The sequence below is a fragment of the Petaurus breviceps genome, unplaced genomic scaffold (genome assembly GCF_028583685.1).
Source record: "Petaurus breviceps papuanus isolate PSGF00001 unplaced genomic scaffold, PetGlider_PUasm1.0 185, whole genome shotgun sequence".
Lineage (NCBI taxonomy): Eukaryota > Metazoa > Chordata > Mammalia > Diprotodontia > Petauridae > Petaurus > Petaurus breviceps.
Window position 1 is genome coordinate 33,849,474 of NW_027185797.1, and position 25,257 is coordinate 33,874,730.

Sequence of the window (25,257 nt, forward strand, 5' to 3'; positions counted from 1 at the left end):
AGAAAGAAAAAGAGGGACAGACTGAGACACAGAGAGATAGAAAGAGAAAGAGAGAGAAGAAGACACAGAGAATCAGAGATAGAGAGGGGGACACAGAGGCAGAAAGACACAGAGATAGAAAGATAAAAAGAAAGAAAAAGGGAGAACTAGGGAAAGAGACAAAGTAAGAATGAGAATGAGAGATGCTGGTTTGCTGAGATTTGAACAAGTTTTTCCTTGTCCCATCATTCTCCAAATGTTAGATGGACCCTCGCCTGACCCCCTTCTTCTCTGGATGACATAGACCTTGGTACAATCCTGCACTTTGAGAGTTCTCCCCAGCATTTTCCCCATTACCACTCTGTCAGGAAGGTAGTACAAGTAGCATCACCCCCCTTTTACAAACGAGGAAGCAGGCCCAGGGAATTTGAATGCCCTGCCCAGAATCACATGGAAAATAAGTGTCAGAACCAGGATTTGAACCTATGTCCCCTGTCCCTTCGTCCTGTGCCCTGGGCGCTCTTCTCAGGTGTTTGATGCTGCTTCCCCTTATAAAATGCAAGCTCCCCGAAAACTTAGCTCTTTTCCCTTTGTTTCTCCAGGGTCCTGCCTAACTCTCTCCCATGGAGGAATTTAATGAAAGTTTATTGAATTGTGTCCTTTTCACTAGGCTGAGGAAGTTTTCTTGACTTAGGAGAAAGGGAGAGGCCCCAAGGCGAGAAGGCAGAAAAATAGTCACCACAGCTGCCAATCAGGGCATCTCCCTGGGATATGAGCCCACCTCAGCCCTGCACCTCTGAAGGCTCCAAAGCTCTCCAGTATGGGCGGTTCTGGGCTGCTAAGAGGCAAAGCCCTGCTCAGAGCCTCTGGGTCTGGCCTGGAAAAGCCGGACTGGACATGTGCTCTGCTCCTTGTTTTAACTGGAAAGGTTCCATGCATTCCAGCTGTCTTCTTTGGGAGCCACACTCCCTGTTTTGAAAAGCCAAAATATTCACCAGTTTCCCACTCTGCCCCTCCAGATAATGTTTTCAATATAACACATTTCATTAGAGTTTCAAGGCCTCTTCCTATTTTCCATTCCAACTCTTGGCAGGTAGGAATCTCTCTCTCTCTCTCTCTCTCTCTCTCTCTCTCTCTCTCTCTCTCTCCCTCTGTCTAATTCCTTTCCCCCCTCTCCCCTTTTTTCCCCTGTATTTTATTCATTCCTTCACTTTTATTTTTCTTTCTTTCCTTTCTTCTTTCCTTCCCTTTCTCCCTCTCTCCTTCTCTCCATTCCTTCCTTCCTCCTTCACTATTAAATAATTGCTTGGGTCAAAATCCCTAAAGCTTAGAGAAATTCTTAAAGTGTAGGTCATGAGGAACTTAGATTCCCTAAAAGTTTCTTTGAAATTTGAAAACCTATTGCTTGCATGAATTTTATTACACAACCAGCAAATCAATATCAACTCTTAAAAATGGATTTATTCTAAACAAACTCCTTCTCTCCTTGTGCCTCCCAAAGTCTGAAGCCTCCTTCAGGGCTCCCTCTGATGCTCTGTTCTCCAGGAAACCCTAATCTTGTTGTTAGTATTCTTGGCTCTTCTTTCTTTTAGTCTTTTTTTTTGGTGTTCTTCTCTTCTTCCTTCTTCTCCTCCTTTTCCTCCTCTTCCTCCTCCTCCTCTTCTTCCTCATTGTAACCTCCCCACGTCGACTTGAAGTTTCTGGAAGTCAGGTGCAAATGCCTTTGATTTTGTTGTTCTAGATCTAGGGCAGATGGACCATAGCAGGTGCTTCATAAATGTAGGTTGGCTTAAATTGTTCCATGAGTTCACAGAACTAAGACTAGGAAGAAACTTCAAAGGGATCTAGTCCTACCCCTTCATTTTAGAGATAAGGAAACTGAGGCTTAGGAAGAGATTTGTCAGGTGACATTGGGTAGCAAGTGGTCAGACCAGGTTTCAAAAAGCAATCAATCAGATTGCTTTCTGTCCTTCCAGATCAAATTCACATTTGAGTTTTTTTCTTTGCATCCTTGGCAATTGACCCCATGCCAGGCACAAGGTAAAAGGTTAACAAATATTTCGTGATTGATTGCCTGATTGATTGCTTCCCACACTGAGAAGCATCTGTGGAACACAGAAAGAGTGAGAAGCTGGAAATCACATTCTAGCTTTGTGACCATGAGCAGATCTCATCTCTTTGGGCCCCAGTTTCCTCCTCTGTAAAGGAACATGTTTGACTAGATGATTTCTGAGGTTGCTTCTATTTCTAGAGGCACATAATTCTACATGCTTCTAAGGCTTTTTACAAAACTCACAGTAGCTCTATGTTTCCAACTGTGTTAAGTGATAAGGATACACCTCCCTCCCCCTACTCAAGAAATTTCAGAAGCTCCCTATCACCTCCAGGATCAAATACAAAATGCTATGCCTGACATTCAAAGCCCAATGTAACCCAGCCCCTTCCTACCTTTTGAGACTTCTCACACCTTACTCCCACATCTATACTCTTTGCTTTATTGACTCTGGTCTCCTGGTTGTTCCCAGAAAAAAGACTCTTCATTTCTGAGCTTGAGGAATTGTCTCTGATTGTCACCTATGCTTGGAATGCTGTCCCTCCACATCTCCACTTACTGGATTCCCTGATTTCCTTTTAAGTCACAAATAAAATTCCACCTGCTACAGAAAACCTTCTCCAACTCCTTTTAATTCCAGGGACCTTTCTCTGTTAATTGCTTCATATTTATCCTGTAGATAAATCATTTCTACATATTTGTTTGCTTATTGTCTCCCCTCAGATTGTCAGCTCCTTGAAGGCAGAGACTGTCTTTTGACTCTTTTTGTATTTCCAATGCTTAGCACAGAGCCTGGAATGTAGTAGGAGCTTAAGAAATGTTTATTGACTGGCTGAGAAAAGCAAAAATAATCCTTGACCTCGAGAAACTTCCAGAGAGAAGTATTAAGTTGACTCAACAGGGCCCATAATCAAAGAACCACTTAGCCAACTGAGGCATATTACAGAGGATTGAGGAAAGAGTCTAAAATAACTAGGTGGTTTGCTCTGAGTTCCTAAGGAACTTCCTCTCATGATCCAAAGAAGAGGTGTTTCTGCTTTTGCCTTTGGGCTTTTCCAACCACCAGTCTCAGAAGAGACCTCAGAGGCCATTAAGGTCAATTTTCATCTCTGTACATCCCCAATGGGGAAGCCACCACCTCCTAAGAATGCCCCAAGGATCCTCGGTCATAGATATGGGGCCAAAAAGGACCTGAATAGACATATCATCTAGACCATCTTGTATTACAGATGAGAGGGCTGAGCTTGCAGGCAGGTTCAGTTCAGGGATCACACAGGTAGAAAGAGCCAGAGCCAGGAATTCAGTCCTGATTCCAAAGCAAGAGAATAAACTAGTCTGCAGTGGTTAGAGTGGAATTGTGAAGCTGCAGAGAGCCTGGGGAAGATGACATGAATGGGAAGGAAAGCAATAATTTCTTTCATATCCACCCAAGAATTTGTGGTTATTTTGCCATGGAACTGGGACAATGGGAAGTTCGCTGCATTAGGTTAAGGAAACTGGGTTTGAATTCTTGATCTGCTCTTAATTTGCTGTGTGACTGAGTAAATTATGGACCTCTCTAGACCTCAGTTTTCCCATCTATGAAAAGAGGCTAACACCTACCCACACCCCAGGGTTGTTTTGAGAATCAAGTCAGGTGATGACTGTGACAACTTGTGAAATGTGATGTCAATTGAAATGGGAAGTGAATGATTCACAAGCTTTTACACTCCTTTCATTTCTGCCTTAGTTTATTCAAATAACTTCAAGCAATCAGGAAAACAGGTTCAAATCCTGACAGTCAGTTCCAAACTGTAGGATCTTGGGTAGACCTTGCAGAGTCTCAGTTTTTCCATGTATAGAAGTAAGACCTTCTTGTCTTACCTTCCACACGAAAAGGTTATCAGGAAAGTGAGGGCTACATAAAGGGAATTGTTATTAATCTAGAGAAGCAGTGGGGTATGATGGGACACTCTGTTGAGTCAGATGAGCTGGGTTTCCTGTTGAGTTTTCTATCCTTGAGGGAGTCACTTGCCATCATAGTGCCTGACGCAGAGTATGGACTTAAGAAATACATGTTTGTTGATCAGGTAATTATTGTGACTCAGTTTCCAAGTCTGTGAAATTGGGTTCATAATAACTAAAACTTGCAGGGTACTTTTGAAGCTCAAATGAGATGACATAAATTAAAGTGCTTTGTTACCTACTTTTATAAGCACAGTTTAATGGTCAACTATTCCTATGTTATATCATCCTTCTTGGTTCACTACATTTCAAATCTCAGGCAGAAGAGTTTGACAACATTTGGGTTGAGGCAACCACAGACTTTATTAACCTACAGAGATCAGAATCACCAGGGATAAAACCATTTTTAAGACATGACTTCGAGTAGAGTCTTGTTTTGATGCCTCCCTTAGGCATACTTACTCCTATGCCTAAGGGAGGCATCAAAATGAGACTGGGGTACCAAAAGGCTAAGCCAGGGCTACCAACCCAACTCTGACCGTTGCTACTGAGTTGAAGAAGCTTGAATATGGCCAGGTGAGGGACCTATTATCCATTGGCCAACTTTGCTAAGCTGGGAGAAGTTCATCATGAAATTGACCACAAGGGGGACCAATTTTTCAACTTTCAGTGGTGGGCCACCTATCAAGACATGGTGGGTTATGTTCTGTATTGGTGGAGAGAATAGATACCCACCTCGATGGAATCACCAATGTTGGAGTACAAAAGCTTAAAATGGTGGTACGATGAATTGAAATAGTATAATAGGGTTTGTTTCTTCATGCTACGATAAAGTTAGCATTTTCAGTTGTTTGGCAATTATTAGGTGTTTATTAAGGTACAATTAAGAGGCTTTAAAATAAAATTTTCATCTATTTCCTTGCAGAGTAACTATGAAATATGCAGGGAACAGAGAATGGCTATTGTTATACAGATGGGGGGAAACAGCGATCACTCTAGAGTCAGAGATCCCTTGCCTTTTTAAGCTCACCAAACGAACCAGTAACCCAGAAGAAACAGAAGTCAAGTCTGTGGGCTTTTCTCATGTGTCCTGAGCTGAGTTAAGGCCTTTTTATACCATGTTCATCATGCTGTATCTTCATTAAGCTGCGACCTTTTGTATCCCAAGCAAGAGCAAGCAAAGTGCTTAGCACTTAGTTAAATAAATGTTTATTAATGGACTAGACTAAGAGAGATCTCAGGACTCCAGCACTGGAAGGGTCCCCAGGGATGCACCTGATTCTATTCCTTCATTTTCCAGATTAGAAACATGAGGTCCAAAGAATCAAATGACTTTCTTGAGCTCATACAGCTTCCTGCAAGAGCCAAGATTAAAATCCAGCTCCCTAGCTCGGGTTTCTTGCTTTTTATTTGCCTTTTTCTAGTGCTTTGCTCCTTTCTGTCATCACCCACTTTCTCAGCCATCCTTCCCCCCATTATTCTCCATCTTTTTTTTTCTCTGACCCCAACCTTTGAAAACCAGACTGGAGCCTAGACAAGAACTTGAACATTTTCAGGCCCAGGAGAAATCTGTAGACTTCCCCACCCCATGCACTCAGTAACAGGAAAATCTTGCCATGCCTCCCCTGTCTTTGATTCTCCTCCCCCCACTTTAACCTGGAGGAGTTAAATGCAGGTTATGGCAGAGTGCAATAGAAAACAAAGTTGAATTTAACCATGCAGGACCCCAGTGATGCCAGCTCTGGCACTGGTGACACATGTGACCTGGGCCAAGCTATTTCACCTCTACTTATCTGTAAAATGAGGGCATTGAACAGGATGGCCTAAAAGGGTCCTTTTAGCTCCAGAGATCCCATGATGCCATGAGTCACAGAGGGACAGTGAATATTCTCAGGGGAACTCTAGTTAGAATGAAAGGACAAACACTTGAAGAAGTGGAATGTTGTCAAAAATTAGTATTTTATTTGGGAATTAAACAGGGACTTGAACAATACTCATTGGTGGAACATTTTTTTTATGGAAATGCTTTCTGCAGTCACTGCCAGCAAACAAACAAATACTGGCTTTGGGCTGAATAAGAATAACCAAATATTTTAGCAAATGACTTGATGCATCAGTTCCACAAAATACACACACACACACACACACACACACACACACACACACACGGGAACTTAAAGGGTTGTTTTGTTCTGCTTATCCCAAAGATCAGAAGTGAAAGAAACAAAATGAATGTTTCTAAAAATTTAGCCCATCCAAGAGTAGCAAGGGCTGCTTAGGTAGGTAGTGGGCTCCCTCTCAGTGAAGGATTTCAGGCAAAAACTGCATTCTCACTTTCCAGGGATATTCTAGTGAGGAGTCACATTTAGCTTTGGCTGGATTTGACAGTCGCTCAAGTTGCTTCTGATCCTGAGATTCTGGGATCCTGGGATTTTTAGGTAAGAATTTCTTCAGAATTTCAGTCCTTACTACATAGAAACACATGCAAAACCACTGACATTGTCAAGATTTTTCGATTATTGTCAGAGTGTAAGCTCCTAGAAGACAAGACTGTCTTTCTCTTTGCTTCCCTCTCTGTTTTCAGTGTTTAGCAAAATCCTTGGTACTGAGTAGGAGCTTAATAAATGCTTCTTGATATAACTTGTTTCTTGACTATGATGTATTAAAGGTAGGCCTTCTAAATGAAAAATTTATGTGCTATATGCTCAGCCTAGTGTCTTAGTTGGGAGCCTGGAAATGCCAGTATTGTAGGGGAGCACATGTTGGCAAGATTGTTTCTAACTAGTTGCTATGAAAGTCTGACTCCCTTGGGACACCCTGACTATGGATAGCAGGGGAAAGCTTCTATAATCAATCCATCCTCAGGTGATATCAGTGGATGCTTTTATCAGAGTGCCACAAAGAATATTGTAGCAGTCCCTGACATGCTTCAAGTGCCTTAAGGTTTCTAAAACACTTTACAAATATTATGGCATTTGATCCTCATGAAAATCATTCTGGGAGGTCCGTGTTATTATCGTGCTCATTTTACAGAAAAGCCTCAGAACGGTGACGAAGAAGTCACACAGCCATCAAGTGGCAGAGTCAGAATATGAACCTGCGGTTTTCCTGGCTTCACCATATCACTCAGTTTCAGACGAGCTGCAGGGTGTGGGGTTCACTGAGCTTTACTGACACATCCTTTTACCACGACTCTGTCAACATGCAAAGCCACCTGGATCATTGGACTGAGCTGCCTGGTCACTGGTCAATTAGGAAAGACCCTTTTTGTTGTGGTTGAGTCATTTTTTTCAGTCATGTCCAAATATTAGTGACCCCTTTTGGGGGGTTTCTTGGCAGAGATACTAGAATGGTTTGTCATTTCCTTCTCCAGTTCATTTTACAGATGCAGAAACTGAGGCAGACAAGGTTAAATGACTTGCCCAGGGTGACACAGCTAGTAAGTGTCTAAGACCAGATTTGAACTCAGGTGTCCCTGATACCAGGTCCAGGACTCAAACCACTATGCTTCCTGCACAGTAAGGAACCAGCTCATTCAAAATAGGTGACTTTTTTTTTTAGTAGAGTATATCTCAGCAGATCTGCAGATCAACATAAAGAATCATTCAGTTAACAAGCATGAATTAAGCACTCACTTTGTACCAGTACTGGTCTAAGCAGTGGCAAAGACACCATGTGGTCCCTGCCTTCCAGGACCTCACATTCTAATGGGGGAGATGGGTAATTAACTATGCAAGATACAGACAATATAGATGGAAATCACAGTATCTAGGGGCCAAATCCCAATGAAATCCCCATTTTAATATACCCAAAGAGTGATCTCAAAATGAGTGTCAGTCCCTCAGTTTTAAACTCAGCAGTTTGGAGTGCATGGTTTCCAAGTTCCCTTTCAGGGCCTGAGCTATGATCCTGCCACTTCCTGAGGCAGAGCTTTCCACTCTTCAAAAGCTTGAACATTTACTCAGAACCTTCCAATGCATTGACACCCAGGCTATTCTCTTCCCTTCAAAGTGGGTCCTGAAGATGAGCTTATATACGGTACTTCTCCAATGCAGTCCTTCAAAAAATACAACCGAGAGCATAACCTGATCTTTTATTGCCTTTTGGAGGGCAATTGGGGTTAAGTAACTTGCCCAAGGTTACACGGCTAGTTTGTGTGTGTGTGTGTGTGTGTGTGTGTGTGTGTGTGTGTGTGTGTTAAGTGTCTGAGGCTGGAACCGAACTCCTCCTGACTCCTGAACCAGCGCTTTACTCACTGCACCACCTAGCCACCCCAAAAACCTGATCTTTATGTAGAGGAGAAAGGTGGAAGAATCCTATATTCCCAACACCTTAGAATTGGGAAAAGCTTCCGAGATCACCTACTCCAACTGAGACCTGACAGAAAATTCTCCCTCAGCTCCAATGAGATAGTTCTCTTCCCTGAGGGAGTGTCCATAATCTCAGTAGATCATCTCTTAAACACCATTAGATTGTAAACTCCTGGAGGGCAGGGACCTTCACTTTCTCTTACCTCTATCCCCAGTGTTTAGCATAGTGCCTATCATATTATTTTGGAGTATATTAGGTGCTCCAAATAAATAAACAATAGATGTTAGAATTGAATTGAGTGGGAATTTCCAAGTCCTCAAAGCCATAGAGAAGGAGGGCTTTGGAGTAGCCACCAGAAAAGGCTCAGACCCAACCCTACACAAACCCCAGGCTCCCTTTCACTGTATCCAGAAGTGCAAACAAATAGCATCTTTTTGGTGTTAAAGAGGAAAGTCATTGTTTTTATCCAGAGTGAAGAAGCCCAAGTATTGCATAAAACCCTCAAAAGGCAGTCATAAGAAGGCAGCCCACAGAAGACAAGCACAATTAGGAAGCCTGATTTGCTATTTTTTTCTATAAATAACTTTATTTTTTCAATGAAACATATTGATGGCAGTTCTCCTTTGGAAAGCCACGATGTTGGCTCAAACCACTATTGCTGGATGGGCGACCAGGAAGCCCAGAATGATTAACAGGCTACAAGAGTCATCCAGAGAAATGACCTTTGCCATGAATTAAAAGCCATATATATATCTTGGGATAGCAGTATCTGCCAGGCAAGTGGGGCTAGAGCCAAGGATGACCCAACCGATCAAGTTTTCATATCACTTATTCACCATATTGAGGGGGGATCAGAAGAGATGCTTTAAATGAATGAGTATGTTTATACATCTTCTCCAAGGGGCCTTAGTTGGAAGAGGGCTGCTCTAACTAACTTTGGTTAATTATAAGCAATATTAAGATTATACCACAAGGCAAATAAATGGCTTATCCATTTCCAAGGAACATGACTTTTTTTTAAGTTATGCCACAGATACTCATTTACAGAACTGGGGGGAGGGTGTCAAAGTGCTGGCTCCAAATGGTGAGTAAGATGACTTTGGGTGTGGACAGTATGAGATTGAAATGGACACCTACATGGTAAACATCTAGCAATCTAACTGATAATTTTTTTTTTTTTGGCTGAGGAACAAGACTATTTTAACAGGTGTGGCACACAAAAAAAACCCTCTCTAATGGCTAGAAAATATTATCCCCCAACTATTTAATGTCTTTGGAAGAAAGTGCATTCAGAAACGTTGAAAAGAAAGTTGAAAATGGCACTGATTTTTTTTTTTTTGCTTCTTGGTTAAATATTTTCTTTTTGGACTTAGCGAAAGCAAAGCTAGAGGAAAACTCAACTTGGCAACTAAAACCCTTCCCAGTCTGGCCCTAGCCCTCCTTTCCAGGATCATTACACATTATTCCTCTTCCCACATTCTCCATTCCAGCCAAACTGGCCAAGTTGATCTTCCTGAACTCAGCATTACAGCTTTCATCTCCAGGCATCTTCCCAGGTTGTCCCTCCGCAGTCAGTCAGTTAGAATCCTGAACTTCCTTCAAGACCCCTCTTCCCAGAGGAAGAGTTTCCTAAACTCCTAGTTTTAGAGCCCCCTATCTCCTCAAATAATCTAATACTTTCTTAGCTGTATAAATGTAACACACACATCCTATATCATTTAGAAGCTTAATGAGGAATGAGATCCATTTTTTTGTTTGTTTTTGCATCTTTGACATTTATAACTATTCCCTGCAAACTCTAGGAGCTTAATATGTGCTTGTTGGACTCGATTATCTTTTTATGCACTTTGAAGTTTAAGTAGAGATTTTTTATTTCCCACTTTTCCTAGAAATATTTAGCACACTATTTGGATGAAACCTCACTCTAACAGTATACTTTCAGGGAAGTGAAATTTATTTGCATATTAAACCAAATGAAACAATTATTGATCACATAGGTATATATGTAGGGTCAGTCATGCTATGAATTCCCAAATTAGATGCATACATTTGATCTGCTTTGGGGGGGGGGAGACAATATGATCCTCCCTCCCTCCCCCTACTATCTCTGTAGCTGTTAGAATTGCAGACAAGAGTTTAGCATATGTAATTCCACTTTTATCAAGGCCAAAAGGAAATAGGGGATACAGATACTGACTGCCCAGTGATTGCTTACCAACATTAGGCAGGGAGATGGACTGTTAGCTTCTATTTTGTTTCTGGTGAAGGTACTATGGGATATTTTCTCTTTAAAAATATGTTTTTTAATCTTTCATTTTTGTTCATTTCTTGCTGGGGGGCAGGGGGGGTGTATGTTTTCACCTTTATTTACATCTCAGTCACTAAGCCCAGTGCCTGACATACAGCAAGAACTTAATAAATGCTTGTTGACCTACCTGACTCAATTTATTTTGTATTTTTTTTGGACTTTACTAAATGCCAGTATAGGGAGTGATACTGTGATTTCACTGGTCCCTTCAAAGGACTCTCTTAAGTTAGGAAGTTCTCTCTGACAATGCATCTTCTCTCCATCTTAGGAAGTTATCTCTAGATCACTGAGAGAGCAATGACTTCTCTGGAGTCATGGACAGGATGTGTTGAAGGGAGGACTTGGACCCAGGGTTTTCTGGTCCGAAGGCCAGCTCTCTACCCACTATGTTTCCTCTGCAGAGTTCCATAGATGTTGTTTTCCATCTTAACAATTTAAACTCCTTGAAAGCAGGGACTTTCATTTCTGTTTTTGAAAGGTGTGTTGAATTGAATGATAGAAGATGCAAAGTCAGATTTTGAGGAAGACAAACACTGTTTGGGGTTGAACAGGCATGTGAATCTGATGACAAGACTGAGAAGGAAACTAAGGGTCTGAGACCTTAAAAAGAAGGTGTTGATGTGGCAATCCAGTGGCAACAGCTGTCTACTGAATAAACGAATGACCATATGCCTGAGAACTGACAGATTTATCTTGTGACCATCTGCTCCTGCCCAGGTAAGTCCTTAGCCCACTGGCTTTGATTTGACGAAAGACAATGTTCACAATTGGAGGAAGAAATATTACTTCCATTTTAACAACTATGTTTTGTAATGGATAGAACCAGCCCTGAGCATACAAGACCCTCCCACCTTCCTTCTCCTGCCTGATGACTAGGTTCTCGGGTCATTCTGTTCCAATCTCTGTCTAGGGAAAGCAGCCTACTAAGTTAATTCACACTAAGGTGTTAGTGACCAAGTGTTACTTTAAACAGAATTATCTAGAGAGAGCAATATTTAGTTGATCTTTAATGTTGACATTAAAGGCAGAAAGTAGCTATTTGGGGAATAAAAGGAACATTGCAGTATTCCTCAAAGGATACCCTGGCAATGATCATGTAGGCTTTTATTCAGGCATGAGTCCTTAGCTCATCAAACACTTTATTTGCTTCTGTCAACATTTCAAACAGAAAACTGTTCTGCTGCAAGCCTGTTTCAGGTGGCTTGTTTGGGAAAGCTAGCATTTCTCAGTGTTGTCTTTCAAAAAACAGCCTTGTGCTGGGGATGCACAGAGACTTCCAAGTGCTAGTAATGAGGTTCTTAACTACAGAGCTACAGAGCATAGTCCATTGGAGTCCTGCATCCCGAGGTACACAGATCCAAATCTTGCCTGACACACAATTCTCTTTCATCCTCACTTATCCTTCTTCTTGCTGTTGTTCAGTTGTTTCCATCATGTCCAATTCTTTGTGACCCCATATGAGGTTTTCGTGGCAAAGATACATTGAAGTAGTTTGCCATTTCCTTCTCCAGATCATTTTACAAAGGAGGAACCTGAGACAAACACAGTTAAGTAACTTGCCCAGGATCACACAGCTAGTAAGTGTCTGAGTTCAGATTTGAACTCAGGAAGTCTTCTTGACTTTAAGTCTGGTTCTCTACCTCTCTTGTTTACATATATGCAATTGATTATGAAAAGAACCCATAGATGCCGTGAAAAGAACACTTGTCTGTGCACCAGAGTTCCCAGGTTCAAATCCTGGCTCTACTACACAATGTTTGGCATGTCCCTTTCCCCCCTTGGCAATAGTTCCTCGTTTATTAAGATGAAAAATTTACTAAAATTTTAATAAATGACAGGTTCCAAAATTCACCAGTGGTGACTTTGAGATCCTGCATTATACAAATAGCAGAGATATTTTTTGTATGACTCGTACATTATCAAATTTTATATAGACTACTGGAGTAAATTTTCTATTTCTGAATTTTTGTATCACCATATCCATCATTTGATGTTAAATATATTTAGCACCCAAATAGCCTTTAGCATTTCTTAGCTCAATTGCGGTCATGAATTAGGTTGTATGTTTACTATTTTATAGTTTTGGTGCTTTTCTCATTCTATAATTTGACCTGAAGAGAATACAACAAATACCATCATTAAATGTTCCAGATTATAAACATATGATTACAAATTCCTTAAAAGCCAATAGTTTCTTTGGCTCTTAATCTCCCAGTGTCAAAGTACACAATCCTCCACGTGACAGATAATCAATATTTGTTGAATTATTGTTATTGTTGTTGCTGTTAAGAATAATCCCATGCCATTATATAAATTCACAGAGTCACAATCCTGTGAATTCTTAGGATCAAAACCTGGATGAAACCTTAAAAATCGTCTAGTCCCAGACTGAGACTTAGAGAGATCACTTCTCTAAGGTCAAAGGCAATTTCCTGTAGGAACAAAATTAATTGGCTTCTCTGAGCCTCAGCTGACTAAGAATATACATACATACATATACATACACACGTGTGTGTATGTATTTATGTATGTATGTATGTGTATATATATATATATATATGAAGCAGAGGAACACAGGGACATAGATTAGAGCTGTAATGGTGCCCAGTGCAATATCTTCCATCTTATAAATGTGGAAACTGAGGCACAGTGATAGGAAGTAACTTTCCCTAGGTGACCTAGGTGGTTAAGTGCCTGAGTCAAGATTTTAATTGAAATCCTTTCATTTTAAATCCAAGGTTATTGGATATAAGTACTTTGAGGGCAGAGACTGGTTTTATTTTTTCTTTGAATTGACCAGATCTTGGCATAGCTCAGCATATTTTAGGAGTTTAATAAATACTTGCTGTATTGAACTAGATTGAATGGGGAAAAAGTGTTATCTGCCTTAGTTGAGAGAATCTATAACTAAAATTTCCTTTGACCTTAAGCTTCTGTCTGGAACATAGTAGGTATTTTGTAAATACTTACTGATTATTAAGCATGTACCTTGGGACCAGGAACTTCACAATGTAAGTATTTCAATTTACTTTGATCTCTAGATTCTAAAAATATAGACCTATGTTCATTTTAGGGATTCTTTCTATATGATGCAGCAGCACAAGAGAGTGGACTGCCTGACAGCCAAGAAGATTTGGATTCAAGGTCAGTCTCTGACACTTCTGTCACCAGTCAATAAACAATTTATTAAATGCCTACTCTATGCCAGGCACTGTGAAAAGCACTAGGGTCCTGAAGAAGCACACAATCCAATAGGGGTGACAACAAACATAGCAAACAAATGAGATACAGGGCAGAGCGAACCATTGGGAGGAAAGGCATTTGAATGAAGAGCATTGGGGAAAACTATAGAAGAAAGGATTTTAGTTTGAACTTAAAGGGAGACAGACAGTAGGTAGAAATGAGGAAAGAAAACATTCTGGGCATAGAAGATAACCAAAGAAACTTCCCAGAGCTGAGATATGGAGTGTCTTCTTCATAGAACAGCCAGAAGGCCAGCATCACTGGATCAAAGAGGACACATTGGAGAGAAAGGCTTGAGAAGACTGGAAAGGTAGCTAGGTTATGAAGGGCTTTAAATACCAAACAGAGGGTTTGTATCTTCTTCTGGAGGTGATAGGAAGCTGCTGGAGCTTATTGAGGAGAGGATGGGAGTGGCATAGTCAGACCTACATTTTAGGAAAATCACTTTGATGGCTGATTGGAGGATGGATTGGATTGGGGAGAGACTTGGGTCAGGTAGATGCATGAGTAGCTATTGGAGTAATTGAGCTGTGAGGTGATGAGGGCCTGCACCAGGTGGGGATAGTGTCCAAGAAGAGAAGGGGACATATTTGAGAGATCCTGCAAAGGTGAAATTGATAGGCCTTAGCAACAACTTGGACATGGGAAGTGAGAGATAATAAAGAATTCAAGATGACTGCTAGAGTGTGAGTCTGAAGGACTTGGAGAGGGTGATATTGCCCTCGATAGTGCTAGGGGAAGGTAGGTGGTGTGAAGAGTTTTTTTGGTTTGTTTTTTTAATAAATATGAGAGAATACCGAGTTCCATTTTGGGCATGCTAAGTTTAATATAGCTATTAGACATCCATTTTGGGATGTGTGAAAGGAAGTTGAGGAGCAAGAAAGCAGAAAGGTTGGAGTAGGGTAGGTAGACTTGGGAATCTTCAGCATAGACATGGTGATTATATCCATGGAGACTGATGGGATCACACAGTGAAGTAATAGAGTATAGTGGTAGAAGAGAACAAGGGTCAGGACCTCAGGGGATGCCTGAATTTCAAAGGTGTGATCTGGAGGTGGACCCAGCAAAGGAGACAGAGAAGGACTGATCAGGTAGGTAGGAAGAAAACTAAGAGAGTGCGTCTTGCAGAAAATCTAGAGAGAAAAGAGTATCAAGGAGAAGAGAGTGAAGTGTCATCAATAGGGTGCAGAGAGGTCAAACAGAATGAGGGTTTAGAGATAACCACTGGGTTTGGCAAGTAAAACATTTATAACTTTGGAAAGATCATTTTCTGTGGCCTGGGAAGCCACAGAGTAAGAGAGGGAAAGGAAAGAAATGGGGCATCTATTAAGTAGATGTACTTCTCAAAGATTTTAGGTATAAAGTGGAGAGAAGCTATAAAATGATAGTGGGGATGGGAGGAGCAAGTGAGAGGTTTTACAGAATGGAGGAAAGAGGGGAGGATTTTGGGCAGCTAGGAAAGGAGCCAGCAGAGACGGAAAGATTGAAATGAGTGATAGAGTAAGGATGACAGAGGAGACAGTCAATCCATTTGAGGAGATAAGATGAATGAGATTGCTTGAACATGTAGAGGGCTTAACCTTGTTAAGGAGTAAAGCTACCTCATTTTGTGAAAGAGGGGTGAAGAAAGCATCTGAGTGACAGGAGACAAGGAAGAGGGGAGAAGAGGATGCATGGGGCAAATGGCCTCAGTTGATTTCTATAAAATAGGAGACAAGGATCTCAGCTCCAAGGGTGAGGGGAGGTTTGCAGAGGGAGAAGAAGCGTTGGAAAAGCCTTTTGGAGAGTGGGATAAACTGATAGTTCCCCAGGTGATTGTAAGACTATTAGGTCTGTGTCATACTGTAACATATAGAGAAGGTGCCTAGCTTCATTGGGAGAGAGAAAATTCCTTATTAAAAACTCTGGACACTAAAAAAAATTCCAGATCCTGGCTGAAGCCTTAACCCTCATACACACATCCCACAGATCAGAAACCTTTTGCATACATTAAGAGTTAACGGATAGAAGACTTCATTTGAGGTAGAACATACAATCAAGTCATAGCCAAGTACTTCTTCAATGCTTTTTACATTTCAGAAACTCTTCTAAGCCCTCAAAATACAGATGCAAGGTACCTCAGTGACAGCAACCCAAGTATCTTCTTTTGAACAGAATACCTTAAGGGGCTCCCAAAGTGATCCCTAAAGGTTAGAAATCCCCCCAAGTGTGAAAAGTGATTGGGAACACTAGCACAATCTCCTACAACTAAAGAATTAACCGTGCTTCCCCTCGGCCCAGTGACGCTGACGTTGTATGTGTACTGTTTAGGGTTAGTAAGTTTTCTGGAAAAAGCCAGCTTGTCTGTTTCTCTTAAAATGAGACTCAAGGGTGTTTTGTGGGAATACATCACTTTCTTCCATTGGGTTGGTAATGATTTATGCAGAATGTTGCACTTCTCACTTTATAAATATTATTTTGAATTTGCAGAAGTAGCTCCCCAAAAGTAACCACAAGAAAAAAGTAATTTGATTGCTGTTTTTTTTTAAATAAGGAGATGGATGGAGAAGGAATTGCAGGGAATAAAATATTAGTTAATTATATCTGAACCTATTTAGGGAAGCTAACCTCCCTAAAGGGGGCTAATGGTGACTCCATTATAAATCTTATTTCACAGGGTTAAGAATTGGTCACTTTAATTAGCTTCAAGCAGAAACTTGGCACGTGGAACCCAAGTGTGGGAGTTGATTTTATTCTACCAAATAACTAGCATTAGCTAAGCTCCCCAGCTCTTGGGAGGTCAAAGGAAGGTGCTTCCGGACCGTGAAGTAAAGGTTAGCATCAACAATCAAAAAAGTAGACCCGGGTAAACGTAAGAGTATAAAGGAGACCAACTTAATTGTTTTAAAACCACAGTTGAAATGGGGATGAAGGAGCCAAGACATCCCTCAGGTCCTGATAGTAGGACTTAAGAGAGGAAGCCAGAGTGAACGCAGAGGGAGTCAGGGAGATCCCTAAGGTTTGAATCCCAGTTCTAACACAACGCACTTTCTTTATCTGGGTCTCAGTTTCTTCCTCTGTAAAACAGGATATTAATCTGTCTGCTCTCTAGCTTTTAGAGTTGTAGGGGTCCAGGCAAAGGTCCTTTACAGAAAGAGAACAGATAATAAAGTATGTTCCAGTAGTCCATGGGGCTAAGGACCATTTGGGGCTACTATGTCACTTAGATTTGCAGGGGGTAGAAGGGATAGATCTTAAATCGTGGTTCTAAAGGTGGATGGGACTTTGGAAGTCACCTATCAACCCCTTCCTTTTCCAGGTGAGCAAGCTGAAACCCATGGGCTCAAATAAATGCCTGAGACCTGATTGAAATCCAAGCCTTCAGATTTCAGTCAGTGAGGTTCCTTCCTTTCCCCCCTCACAGGGATGGCAGTAATTTGTTTACTATGGTAGGTATGTTTAAGTGACAGTTCTCATTTAAGTCAGAGCAGAGAAGTGGAAGGAAGTCTGGATCTGGAGTGAAAGCACATGGATTCATTCCTATATTTTCACTTACGATTACCAGTGTGACCCTGGGTAAAGCATTTAAATCTCACTGAGCCTCAGTTTCCTCACCTGTAAAATGAAGAGACTGGACTAAATGGCCCTTAGGGTCCGCTCGGTGTATGGATCTAGGACCAAGGATATCTGCCTCACTGCCCCCACGTCCGATCACAAACCGAATAGTCCTTAGCCCAGGGTCTGGAGACATAGAATGAGGCATGGAATCTGCAGAGTACCCTTCTCCAAAGAGACACAGGTATGTCTAACTTTGTTTCAGTCGCTCTGTCTCCTTAGTAAACAGAAGCTGGACTGCAGGATCTCCAGTTCTGGGGCTTCCCATTGTACAGTCTCTAATCCTTTGCCCTGAGCGAAGGAAACGTGATACACCTGGCCCAGCTGGAGGCACCTGCTTCGGGGACCTCCTGGGGGAAGCTGTCAGGCACTCAGGGCAGAGGCCAGCTCCGCAGCTAGCCACTCGCTGAAACCTGTTCCGAGTTAGTCCAGGTGCCTGAGTCTCTCTCCTGAAAAAAAGCCAGCCCTTCTCTTTCTCTGGCTACAGTGAGTGCCAGCTGACTGGCAGGCAATGTGCCCCCCGTGCCCATCGAAACCCCTTCCACTCCGCCCACAAAGGCAGACCACTTACCACCGCTCTGTCCCAGTCCGAAAGCCATGGTGAAGAGGCAGGCGGCCCCAAGCACGGGCCCCGGAGCTCGGCGGCCCTTTTGCAGGCACACCATGCCGGCGGCAGTCCAGAGCGCCAAGGCCGAGCCCCACATCGCTAGCAGCGCCCGGCGGGCGGCCCCTCCTGGCGGCTGGCTTCAAGCTCTGGGGCTCGTCTCCGGCCTCAGTCCGGGGCAGCCCGGCGGGGAAGTCCTTCGGGGCCAAGTTTCAGTCCCACGTTTCTTCCCGCCCCTGGCTGGGGTCGGTGCCTCGGGGCGCCCTCTTGGCAGGGAGCAGGAGTGGGGCCAGGGCCCGAGCGGGGCACAGCATGTCAGGACGACCGCAGGAATCCAGGCGCTTCGCACAATAGGCTTGAGAGTTTGGCTGGAGAGCGAAGGCGAGGCAGAGGCGGGGGCCGGTGGGGGTGGAGAGGGGTGGCGGGCTCAGCCCGGCTGGGGCCCCGCGGCAGCGGCTCTGGCGGCAGTGGAGAAGGGTAGCGGCGGGCGGTCCCACTTCATTCAGAGCGAGCCTCGGAGCCAGCGCACGGGGGCCGGCTCAGCTGCCCGCGCCCCAGCCCCCGCCCGGCCGGCCAGGGACAAAGGGCTTTTGTTCCTAGCTTCTGCCCGCGGCCGCCCCCGACGGAGCTGCTGCGGCATAAATCAAGCTCCGCCGGGAGCTGGCCCCAAACAAAGCGCCCAGGGGGAGAGGCGGGGGCCGAGAGGGAGAGGCGCCTGGCAGAGAACAGAGGTGGGGAGAGATCTCAGCCAGGCGCTGAGAACGGACAGTCCCAGGCTGGGAAAAGGAGAGGGCTCCGAGCCACAGGTGGGCAGCCCCGCCAAACCTGCGCTCCTGCTGCGCGGGGCTCCTCTGTCCCTGGCTCACCTCAGCCTCCGGGACCCTGGGGCAGGCAGGGAATGGACGGCCCTTCGGGCTGCCGCTGAGCTGGGGAGGCACGGAACCGGTGTCGCTTCCTGGGGAGCAGAAGCAGCGCGCAGGACCCGCTCTCGGTCCGAGCACTAGAAGCGGCTACGTCGAGTTTCCAGGCAGCCGGGCAGCGAAGGCTGCTTTGGAGACTAGGTGAAGGGGGCGGGTGCGGGGGGTGTGGTGGGGCTAGGGGGGCGGCGGGTACGTGGGGGGGGGGGAGAGGTAAGAGGGGGCTAGTCTCCCCTCCTCCTCCCCCTCCTCTTCCTTCTCCTCCCTACAGACAGAGAGGGAGAGAGAACGAAGGAGAGGCGCTCGCCGCTGTCCAGGAGCAGCAGCCCCCAGAGCCCAGGGGCCTAGGGCGCAGCCGGGGCGGGGAGCAGCTCTCAGCAGCGGGGGGCTGGGGGCGGGGGCTGCTAAGCAGGAGGGGCTCCTGAGTAGGCCTAGCTCGTCCCGTCGGGGCCCCCGGGGCAGCCTGGGACCAGGCAACTTCAGCGGCTGGAGAGTTGCTAAGAGACCGGCTCGGGTTCTACGCCTGCCCCAGAGATCTCGGCTAGGGCAGCGGCGGGCGCGTGGGCGGGACATTGGTAAAGCATGAAGTCACCGGCCCACACTCTTTCTTTGTTTTGCTCAGCCCAGTGCGTATGTATGTGTATGTGTTTTCTCTCTCTTCCTCCCCCCGCCCCGTTACCCCAGGGTCTGAGTGGCTGAACTGTGTCCACATCGCAACTTCAGCAGCATCTCCCCCCACCCCCTCCCATCCCTATCGCTTTCCCACTGCCTCCCTCTTATTCCTCCTGCCGGAGTTTCAGCAGTCCACAGAGCCCGCCTCCCCGCCTTGCCTATCTGGCCGACCGCGCGCTGATCCCGACGTACTCACTGACCAGGAGTCGCTCCCCCACTGTGGGGGGATCCCCATAGCCGTCAACGTTCTCTTGCTGCCTCAGATCACACGAAGCGCCCCTACTCCCCAGCTCTGAGGGTCCTAGCCAGGAGGGCGTCAGTGGCATAGGAGTGTGGCTCTCTGCCCTGCTCTCCCCCCGCGGCCAGCCCCTCCCCCGGCTGGCCTCAACCACTCCACTCCAGGCCCACTATTCCGGGTTCCTCACCCATCATGAAGTGGTGGTTCAACTTTCGCCCCACTTCAGTGTAGCCTGTGACCACAGCGACCAAGTGAACAAAAAGTTTGGAGACCTCCGCCTTGGCGGTCCGAGGAGGGGCAAGAAACCTCCGAGATAAAATGGAGCACCGAGAGATATCAGACACAGATCGGAAGGGATACCGAGCCGCAGAGAGAAGCTACTGACCTTTTCAGACCTAGAGACTGCAGAGAAAAATGAGAAGTGGTGCTAATGCAGCCTGCTCCCCAAGCCCTTTCACTACCGCTCTCCAACTTTGGCCAGGTTGGAAGTGCTGCCTGCCCACCCTCATTCCTCGCACGTTTTCTTCTTTCCAAGGGTATTAGTTGTATAGGCTTGTTCTTACAAAGTTAACTCGTCCCCCTGCCTCTTAATTGACGAACCCCACCAAAAACATTTAGAATGTGTGGGACCCCTTGGAACAGGAAAAGGAGAAAAGTTGTCAGTTTCTCCGTCTGAGCAATCTGGTGAAGAGGAAAGGGATTTGGAGGCAGGAGGCTTGGGGTGACATCCTTTTAATTTCTTCTTCCTCCTCCTCGTCATTCTCTCTGTCTCCGTCTCTGTCTCTGTCTCTGTCTCTGTGTCTGTCTGTCTGTCTGTCTGTCTGTCTCTCTCTCTCTCTCTGTCTCTCTCTCTCTCTCTCTCTCTCTCTCTCTGTCTCACACACACACACACACACACACACACACACACACACACACACGCAAGAATCTGTGACCTAATTACTTTGGAAGTTCCCTTCAATAATGAGGACCCCAACTGACCCATGACTTCTCATTCTCTTCACTCTGCTCCACATCCTTCCCTAGGGGGTCCTCTCAAGTACTAGAGGACTCCTTTCTAAATTCCTCCTGAAAACCAGAGTTCAAAATAAATAGAGGGGGAGGGGATCTAGCAAGTCAGTGGATCAGCTGGGTCTCTGCAAGTGGTCTTGGAGCTGGAGTCTGGAAGGTACTTTCTATAGGGTCATAGGACCTAGAACTGTGAAAGACTCTAGAGAATCTAATCAAACCTCTTTGTTTTTTCAGATGGGAAAACTCAAGCCTAGAGAGATCACATGCCTTTTCTGAAGTCACAGGGATGATGGATCTGGACTGGCATCTGATCTGCCAGATCTGGGGCTTCCACTCCATTGACTTCTCCACTCAAATACGATGCTCATGTAAGGCTTCAGTCTCCTCTGGAAAATGAGGGAGTCTAACTCTCCGATCACTGACGACCCTTCTAGCTCTGAAGCCCGTAGGCTCATGACCAATAGTTTCCATACTCGTATTTGCTAGGTAGGAGACTGTTTTCTCTTGCCTAATTGCTAACTGAGGTAGTGGAAAGTAGCAAATGAAGTGGCCTCCTGCCCAGAAAACTCCCCCACTTCAGGTATTGTGCCATTTGCCCAGAGTAGGTGAGAAAACAGAAGCCAGAAGGTGCTTGGCAACAGTTTCCCTCCCCACACTGGTTGCCCTGCCTTCTGGCACTCAGGTGTTCCTGCCCCTGGAAGAAGTTCTGGTCATCAGAAAATTCTGTGCCACAAAGGTATCTTGTGGTAAGTAAAATTCAGGGCTTACAATGAAGCAGGTCTATAACAGAAATGATTAGCTTTCTCCCCAAATCAACCCTTCTTCATAACTTCCTTGTTTCTGTAGAGGGCACCACAGTTCTTCCAGTTACCCAGGCTCACGACCTTGGAGTCCACCTTCTACTCTCTACTCCCATTTAAATCCCATATCCAGTTGTCAGGTCTGGTTCATTCCATCTCCATGATGTCTCTTCCCCTCTATCCCACGCTCTCTATTCACCTGGTCTCTGCCCTCACTCAGTCCCTCATCAGCTCACACTTTGTTACTGCAATAACCTCTTGCTTAGTGTCCCTGTATCCAGTCTTTCTCCTCTCCAATCTAACCCCACCCCCCTTACTTCTTCCCAGCTGATCAAACAACATTCGTTAAGGTCCAGCTTTGTCAAAGCTACAATGCTAATTGCTTGGGATACAAAGAGAAAAATGGAATAGTTCCTGATCATAAAGAACTTTAATTCTACCAGATACTCCTCAGGTATCGCTTTACACATAGTTTATATTTACTCAATTGTGTGATCCTGTTTGATTTTTTCTCCATAGCAGAATGCAAGTTCCTTGAGACCAAAAGCTATTTAACATATATTGCCTCTGAATTTTCCATGCCTAAGACAGTGCCTGGAACATAGTAGGTGCTTCAAAAATGCTTGTTGGATGAATCGAAATAATCTGGTAGATAGTGCCCTACAGGAATCTCAAATTTTAATCCCCTTACACCCCCACCACCCATTTTAAACTTCACCCCAGGACACAGATGCTTTGTCCCAGTTCTTGTGCAGACTTAATAACCTCCTCCAAAAGAGGAAATCCTTCATCCTGATCTTAAAAGGCAGCATGCACACTTTCCAGAGATCATTTTGCAGACCTTAGGAATGCAGCCACCCTTGAGACTCGGCAGTGCTACAATTAGGAAAAAGCATTGGAATTCATAATTCCCAGGAGGACCATGGGTCTCTAAGCAGGCTCAGCAATCAAGACAAACACAGGATTGGATAAGTTCAGATCAGTGCAGCATAGCAGACATTTTGTGCATCAATTTTGAGGCTGGATTGTATGAATGGAAAGTGTCATCTTAGTCACCATATAAATTCAAATGAGAATCCTATTAAAAATGATCACTAGGGGAATGATAACATTGGCTACTGGCTTTTAGGAAAATGAAATTGATAAGGTCAAAGGAATATTCTTTTAAATATTGTTTTATTTATATATTTTTCTTTCTTTATTCTACTGTAATTTCCCAATAACTCCCCCCCCCAGAACAATTCCTTGTGAGAAATTAATAAAATCAGGGATAACAAATATGCAAAATGACCAAGCCCCCAAAAGGTATGTCTCACTCCACACCTATGGGCCACCACCTATGTTTTGACATTCCCTTGAAATCACAGACTAATTTTCTATAACTTTATTGCTCTATGGTATATTTTTATTTCTCTTTGTTTTCCCACTGAGTATTGCAGGGGCATAAAAGGAGGTTTATGGATATATTTCAGGTCATTCAAGATTCTGCTAATATTAGAATATGAAACAATCCATTGGATTCTGAGGTTGAGCAATGTGTTCTCTTCCACTGACATTTCCACACAAACTGATCCCTGTGTCTAAACTAAAACTCCTTCCTCACCTACACCATTCAGAACCTCACCTCAGGGCAACTTTTTCCAATGACATCTTCCCTTAATCCCTCAGCAAATAGTTCTCAAATATTTCTAAGGTAATTTTACCTGTAACTTTCCTCCCTTAGTCCATTATCCTGCATTCTACTTATCTACATCCATGTTACAATGTCATCCCTCTCCTTGGCCAGTAGCTCCTTTAGGGAAGACACTGTTGAAGGTTTGTTTTCTGAGGGAGGAAGCCCTTACAATACAATGTATTACATTATAGAGCAACTCTCGTCCCCTGAGCCGAGAAGTTACTTGCCCATTCATGGTCACACGACTTATATATGTCAAAGGCAGAATGTGAATCCCTCTAAATTGTGCCATGCTATATCTTACCTTGCCATAACAAATACCTAATGGGTATTTATACTAAAGTCTGAACATTCTCTCATTTATTATCATTTCTCAACTCTAAACACTAAGAAAAAAAGTTCTGTGACTTACTTCATCCTAATGCCAAGATTACACAAGGAAAAGTCCTTCATGGGCATTGATCATCCTCCCACATAACTTTCCACCAAAGTCTCGGTGATGTTTGGATTTCTTAATGTGGGGCTCTTGAGATGCAACCAAATTCCCCAGAGAACTCTTTGAACTTCTGGAGGATTTCCCTGCTCACAAAGTAGCCACTTTGTGAAACATGTAAAGCAGAGTTACTTTTTGCTGATAAAGGTCACTTTAACTCATTCTACTCTAGTACATATGTGATGACTACTTTTATTTTTCCTTTCTTCCTCTATCATACCCCCTGAAGAGTCCTAATGGAAAGCAGTGTCCTGGAAAATGGCAATGTGCTTCAAAGTTCCAGCTGTATGATGATGAATGAGTCTATTTTGTCGTGTGGTCCCTTTGTAGAATATGATTTCTTGTTCCATTGTAGAAAGTACATCTCATTGAAGGCAGGGACTATTTCATTTTTTTCTTTGTATCCTCAATGCTTAACATACAGTAGCCACTTCATAAATGATTGTTGATTGTCTAACTGGAATTTGAGGCAATTTTGTCTCAGTGTTGGATATATAGTACCCATTTGATAAATGATTGATGGTTTATTGATTGTTTAACTTGGAATTTGCAATAGTTTTGTCTCAGCACCTTGACACATAGTAGCCATTTAATAAATGATTATTGATTGATTGTATAATTTGGAATTTGTAACAATACAAGTGCCAGAGTGAAAAAATGACCCTGTCCCTGCCTTCAAGGAGTTTATGTTTCACTGAGAGGAAGAAGGGAAAGTCTTCCACGTGTAAAAATCAAAACTTTTTTTTATTATTGATGCTAATTAGCAGGAGAGAAATGAAGATCCAATAAACTCTCCAGAGAAATTAACAATCATATGTGGTGATTTGCTTCAGCAGGCCCATCATCAGAATTATTATTCCTCCACTGAGTTCTTCATAATGTCATAAAAGTCTGAAAACACCCATTAAAAAAAAGAACTAAGGAAAAAAAGGTGGGAAAAAGGAAATCTCATTCTTACTGAGTAAAACTTTTGTTTTACAAGAAACAACTCGGTATTGTGAATTGTATTGTGAACTCATGGCCAAATCCAGCCTTGTGAATCTACAAGCTGTTAGACTATGCACAGGTCACTTTAACCCTCTCTCAATCTCAGGTTTATTTATCTGTAAAATGAGGATAATGAAACTTGTAGATCTTACTTCACAGGCTTGAATGAGACAACATATTGTTATGTGGAACTTATTTTCTTTGCTCTAGCTCATTCTCTGAGCTATCGCTGCCAGCAGGCTTAGTCTATTCTTACCCTTCATTTCAATCATTGTCATAGATCTGTGAAACCCTCCTCTACTGTATACCAATCACTAGGGCTACAAAGACAAACATAAAGTTGTCCCTCTACTCATCTGTTCGCTTTTATGATATCAATCAAAACCAAAAAGTATTTATTAAATGAGAGAGAAGGAGAACACATATAG

At 43.7% G+C, this 25,257-nt stretch overlaps 1 protein-coding gene and 1 long non-coding RNA gene across 4 annotated transcripts in view; one reads left to right on the forward strand and one right to left on the reverse strand.

Moving 5' to 3' along the window:
- The window catches only part of ITGB8 (integrin subunit beta 8), a 113,967-nt gene extending 94,011 nt beyond the window's left edge, over positions 1-19,956 (reverse strand). For 2 of the 3 annotated variants that reach the window (XM_069088743.1, XM_069088745.1), the window contains exon 1: positions 18,004-18,282. In XM_069088743.1, coding sequence (XP_068944844.1) covers positions 18,004-18,136 — 133 coding nt within the window. In that variant the 5' untranslated portion in view covers positions 18,137-18,282. Of the gene's footprint in view, positions 1-18,003; positions 18,283-19,825 lie in introns of those variants that run through there. The other variant, XM_069088744.1, reaches the window with a different exon arrangement.
- Positions 19,957-20,216: 260 nt separating this feature from the next.
- LOC138161807 (uncharacterized) lies at positions 20,217-24,779 on the forward strand. The gene is made up of 3 exons (XR_011168473.1): positions 20,217-20,344; positions 21,109-21,242; positions 24,072-24,779. It is a non-coding gene; the product is annotated as an uncharacterized lncRNA (long non-coding RNA).
- Positions 24,780-25,257: the final 478 nt, after the last annotated feature.